General features: G+C 39.2%; 2 protein-coding genes across 3 annotated transcripts in view; one reads left to right on the forward strand and one right to left on the reverse strand.

Annotated features, from left to right (window-relative positions):
* Positions 1-975, forward strand: part of LOC103140612 (phospholemman-like) — an 11,427-nt gene extending 10,452 nt beyond the window's left edge. Inside the window, exon 8 of the mRNA XM_007555881.2 lies at positions 308-975. Coding sequence (XP_007555943.1) covers positions 308-327 — 20 coding nt within the window. The 3' untranslated portion in view covers positions 328-975. The remainder of the gene's footprint in view (positions 1-307) is intronic.
* The window catches only part of LOC103140270 (uncharacterized), a 52,749-nt gene continuing 48,636 nt past the window's right edge, over positions 680-4,792 (reverse strand). Inside the window, exons 2-6 of one of the 2 annotated variants that reach the window (XM_007555462.2) lie at positions 3,701-3,800; positions 3,485-3,514; positions 3,114-3,396; positions 2,818-2,954; positions 680-2,107 (exon numbers count right to left, since the gene is read on the reverse strand). In XM_007555462.2, coding sequence (XP_007555524.1) covers positions 1,761-2,107; positions 2,818-2,954; positions 3,114-3,396; positions 3,485-3,514; positions 3,701-3,800 — 897 coding nt within the window. In that variant the 3' untranslated portion in view covers positions 680-1,760. Of the gene's footprint in view, positions 2,108-2,817; positions 2,955-3,113; positions 3,397-3,484; positions 3,515-3,700; positions 4,787-4,792 lie in introns of those variants that run through there. The other variant, XM_007555378.2, reaches the window with a different exon arrangement.

Below are 4,792 nucleotides of genomic sequence, written 5' to 3' on the forward strand. Positions count from 1 at the left end.
ACAAAATACAGCGGAGACCCACATGGAAAGATCTGTGTAAAGTGTAAGCATTTCTTCACAACGCCTGCAGGGATTCACTGCAACCATGTTTTCCACTTACGTGTACCTGCTCTGTCTCTGTCCTCCTCCCTGCCTGTTATCACCAGCTTTGTCTTATTTACACATTTGTTCCTTCTTGCAAATGGTCTCATTTTAGAGTCAGTGTTGATGAATTTTTAGGTGAAGATTACGAACGGGGGGGGAAAAAGTCGATTGGTTTAGTAAATGTCTCTGGTCTCTGACTTCTCTTTCCATGTTGTGCTTACAGGTCGTGCCTGCGACTGCTAGACAACAACCTAAACACACCGACTTCTCAAACGTCCGGCCAACAGAAACCACAGAGCAGCAGCAGCAGCAGCAACGGGATTTATAAGACCAAGCACAAGCTTTTGCTGTTATTTAGAGAAATCCACAGAGAGCAGTCGGCATGCACCGGATATTAGGTGTGAGGCCTCCTGCCTGACAACTGAACTACTGACCTGCAGCCTGTTACACTCAGACATATTGTGCATAAAACTGCGTCGCTTTCATTTCACTCAGCTGAACTCTTGTGTATTTGGGAACCTGTTGGTCTGGGATTGACTGAGAGACTCCAAACGTTTGTGTAATTTTCCAAAAAAAGAGCAAACATTTCACAATTCAGCTTGTGTCGGCTGACTGAAATGAAAGTGGCATCGATGATCATGCAAACATACCACCAAAAATGATCGTAAAGCTCCCTGCAGGCTGTGTCTGTCGTCACTTCTGTCATGTATTCTGTATGTGTGAGGTGAACACTGATGTAGATATTAGTCACCAACCTAACCTGCAGTCTGTGTTTTGTGTCAAATCTGTGAAGTGATTGATGTTCCTTCCCCAAGTTCCGTTTCATGGAGGAGTGTAGTGGATTGCACTGTTAAATGAGTCCTGTTTCTATAAAATAACAGTTAAAACACATGTAGGAGTGGACCTTTATTTTGTGTGTGTGCAGTGTTGCTCTGTGTGATGGACACAAAGAGCATCTGTGAGAAATTAATTTAACCCCAAAGTTAATGCAATGTTGGATTCTGCAGAGCACATAATGACCACAAGAGGGAGCTAATTAAGTAAGTTTATAACATATGTACCATAAATGGTGTACAACTTAAATGAAATAATTGATTTAATATCAATCTTGTCATTTTGTCTATTATAATTATTACTAGTTTTTATGGGAGAACACATTTAATAACCAAACCCACCTCAGTTTACTGCAGAGGGGGCTCAAGTCATTGTTTTGCTAATCCCAAGAGGTTCTCACGTCTTTCCAAAGAAAGAAACAGAAAAAAAAATGGATTTATAAAGCAAAATGCATATAAAGACAAAATCAAATGTTTCTTTATTCAGCAAGTCACAGCATAAATTATATCAGTGTTTCTTTAAGAAATTATGACTGATAAGGGTGACTTTGATGTTAGCATAGAAACATTACATAGCCACTTTAGCAATATATAAAGGTGGGTAGACGACCCAAAAGTACAGATGTAAGCATCACAACTTCAACACATTCTTACTAAAGTAAAAGTAAAAATATTCAAAGACTAATTCAAAGGCTTAAAGGTATTTAGTAAAAGGCTACTCAAGTACTGAGTGACTGATCATAACATATGTAAATGTAACTGAGTAAATGTCTTATTTATGATTACCAGAACATAATAAACCCACTGCTAAAGGCTGTCTCACTGCACATTATAGTTGTTTTTTTATGATGCACAGATGAAATTAAACTCTTCATCATCAGACTTGCTGAACCAGCGATGGTTTCCCTGTGTCTTCATGGCTCCACTCATGTCACAGCTTTCTTCATAGTCATCCGATTCCCAGCGATTAAACTCTACAACGTTGTCATCAACCCAGAACCAGAAGTCCAGAGTGCAGGTGTAGCGAAGGCCGATCCACATGAAGAGACTGTTGGCTTTCTCAGCCTCCAGCTCAGCAAAGGTCTGCATCTGTTCATCCAAGATGGAGGCCAGATCTCTGTGGTTATCTCTGCAGTAGTACAGGGCTTCTTCCCAGGTCTTGTTTTGGTCAATCAATTTAAAGGGGGATTCTAGAAGAGCAAATATAAACATAAAAAAATAATAAATCAAGAATTGGCACAACGTAAAATAAAAAGTACATATATGTTGTTCAACCAGAGGAACATTTTTTAGCTTTTCATATCCAGTCTACTCTAATGTTTAGCACTAACATTTTAGAAAATGACTTAAGATGTGAGGATCTTAAGTTGTTTTGATTGATTTTTTATTTGATTTTAGTGTCATCATTATTTTTGCGTTAGTTTCTCATTTTGATTAGATGAGTCTTGTTCTTTTTTATTTTTGTCCTTCATTTTTTTCATTAAATCACCAAAATCTGCTCAACGCCTGCGCCTGCTGCAACTGGGTCCATCAACACAACCTGCAGTGCGACATGAGAGACTTTAATCTGAACGTGACAAACTCACAGGCTGACTCAAAGGTCTGAACGGGACATTAAGAGTCCCTGAATGCAAAAGATCTGATTCACCTTATTGAAATGAAAATAAGACTCACACAAACTTTTCCAGGTTAAATCCAGCCTACACACACTCCAGTACATACAACAACACCAAAGTTGGTAATTTGTTTCAAGTCTCCTCACATTGTTGAGTTTGCCAACATTCAGCTTTCTTTGATATGCTTAATGTTCACACTGATGCATGTCGAGGTGTTCGACCTCCGTCTTTTCTCATATTTCCGCCAACGAGCCTCCTTCATGGAGGAAGACGTTAATTATTACCTATCTTATTGCCTGTGATGTTCACTTCACAGAGGACTAGAGGCGTTTTTGGCATGATGGTGACATAACGCCCCAGCGCTGGACCAAACGAGTAGAGATTGTTTTGCTCTTCTTTGAAGTCGGTGATGTTATAAACCCTGAAACAAAATGAGGAGAAGTCAAGAATGGTGACGTGAGATTAATCCTGGCTTTATCTGTGAAGTCATAGCTGTGTGCAATTATATTTATAGTGATGTTGGCATAAGTATAAAGCTGGCAGCCTGAAAATACTAAATAAATCAATTTAAGGTTCTTACAGCTTGTTGTTGATGCTGTTGTTCTGAGGAAAGTTCCCAATGTAGATCTTCACCCCATCTATATTAGAATGGACAGCCTTTTTATTGTATATTGAGATGCAGGAAATGTTGTAAACACCGTGCAGATCAACGCTCCACCAGGAATCAGGCAATTCTTCAGTGTTTGAACATGATGACGGATTTCCATCGATGGCTTTGGCAGAGCTGTATTCGTCATAGACGTAAGTTGAAGACTGAGAGGATTTGGAGTTTGTAAGATCTAAAATTTGAGTGTTACACTGAGCTACGGAGGAAAAAGAAATAATTTGATTATAGAACTTCAAAATGTCTAAAACAGTATAACGTCTACCAGTGAATACATTTGGTCCTACCTGTCGTCTGCTGGGACACCTTCAGCCTCCCTGTGAAAACATTTAATTTGAAATATCCTCAAACTGGACTTGTCATTCACCTCTTTCATTGTTTTAACTATAACCTTCATGGAAAGTAATGGAAACTTTTCACATACATGAAAAAACTAAGAAAAATGGTTTCATCATGATTTTCTTTTTTCCTGGTGCCAGACGGGATCAAAATGAGCCACTTACCAATCAAACCGATGAGCAACAGACACCGCAGCATGTCTGAAAGTACACTAAACAAAAGAATCAAAGTAGGAATGACGGTTTGTGCAGATTTGTCCTCCTTCTGTAAAATAAAAAGAAGTAAAAAATAGAGAATAAAATAATATCTGTCAGAGCAGGTTATATTTTGCTTCCGTAACGTTGGGGGGAGATTTCTAACTGAGCTGTTGTCCACAATAAGCCTCATTTATTGGTCGCTTTCTGAACATCGGCTTGTATGAAAGCAACTTATTATCACAGTCACAGGTTCAAGGTCAGACTTGTAGGTTCAGCAGCTCGACATTTGCATTTTGTCTGCCATGGGATGGAAGCAATTTGTTTATTCGTCATCGGATCACATTTCTAAGTCAACATTTAGTGAATTCGCTCTTTGTGCGAACTATCCTAGATAGTTCGCACTACTATCTGGGATAGATAGTAGAGATATATATGCAAAACTGACTTTCCATGAAGCTACATTCATCGCGACGTAATGCCTGAAAAGTTGCATTAAAAGTCTCAACTTTGCTTTGTTTGGTAAATAACAGCACTTTTAATGCAATGTTTAATTAAAACTCGCATTAAAGGTCTATTAAAATTGTCAACTTTGCATTAAAAGTGTTTACAGAAAGACACTTGATGAAAACAGACGTAAACATTCATGAACATGACAGGTGTTGTGTCACGTTTATGACAGTGTCATGTCAGTCTTACGTACACCCCATCAAATAAAGTGTTACAGAAAATGTGCTCCTCCTCCTTCCGCTTGAGGACGTCCCAAAGACGTTCTATTGGGTTTAGGTCTGGAGACATGCTTGCTCAGTCCATCATCTGTACCTGCAGCCTCTTCAGTAAAGCAGTGGTCATCTTAGAGGTGTGTTTGGGGTCATTATCATGTTGGAACTTCAGTATTTCACAGTACATATTGGAGTTCATGAAATGTAACTCCCATGGGCGTAGGTTTGGGTAGGGACGGTAGGGACATGTCCCGACCAATATTCACGGGATATGAAAAAGTCCCATAATAAGGGTTTGGTGGTGAGGTGGAGAGAACGCAGAGACCCAGGTATGAAGATG

The sequence above is a fragment of the Poecilia formosa genome, unplaced genomic scaffold (genome assembly GCF_000485575.1).
Source record: "Poecilia formosa unplaced genomic scaffold, Poecilia_formosa-5.1.2 Scaffold0, whole genome shotgun sequence".
Taxonomy (NCBI): domain Eukaryota; kingdom Metazoa; phylum Chordata; class Actinopteri; order Cyprinodontiformes; family Poeciliidae; genus Poecilia; species Poecilia formosa.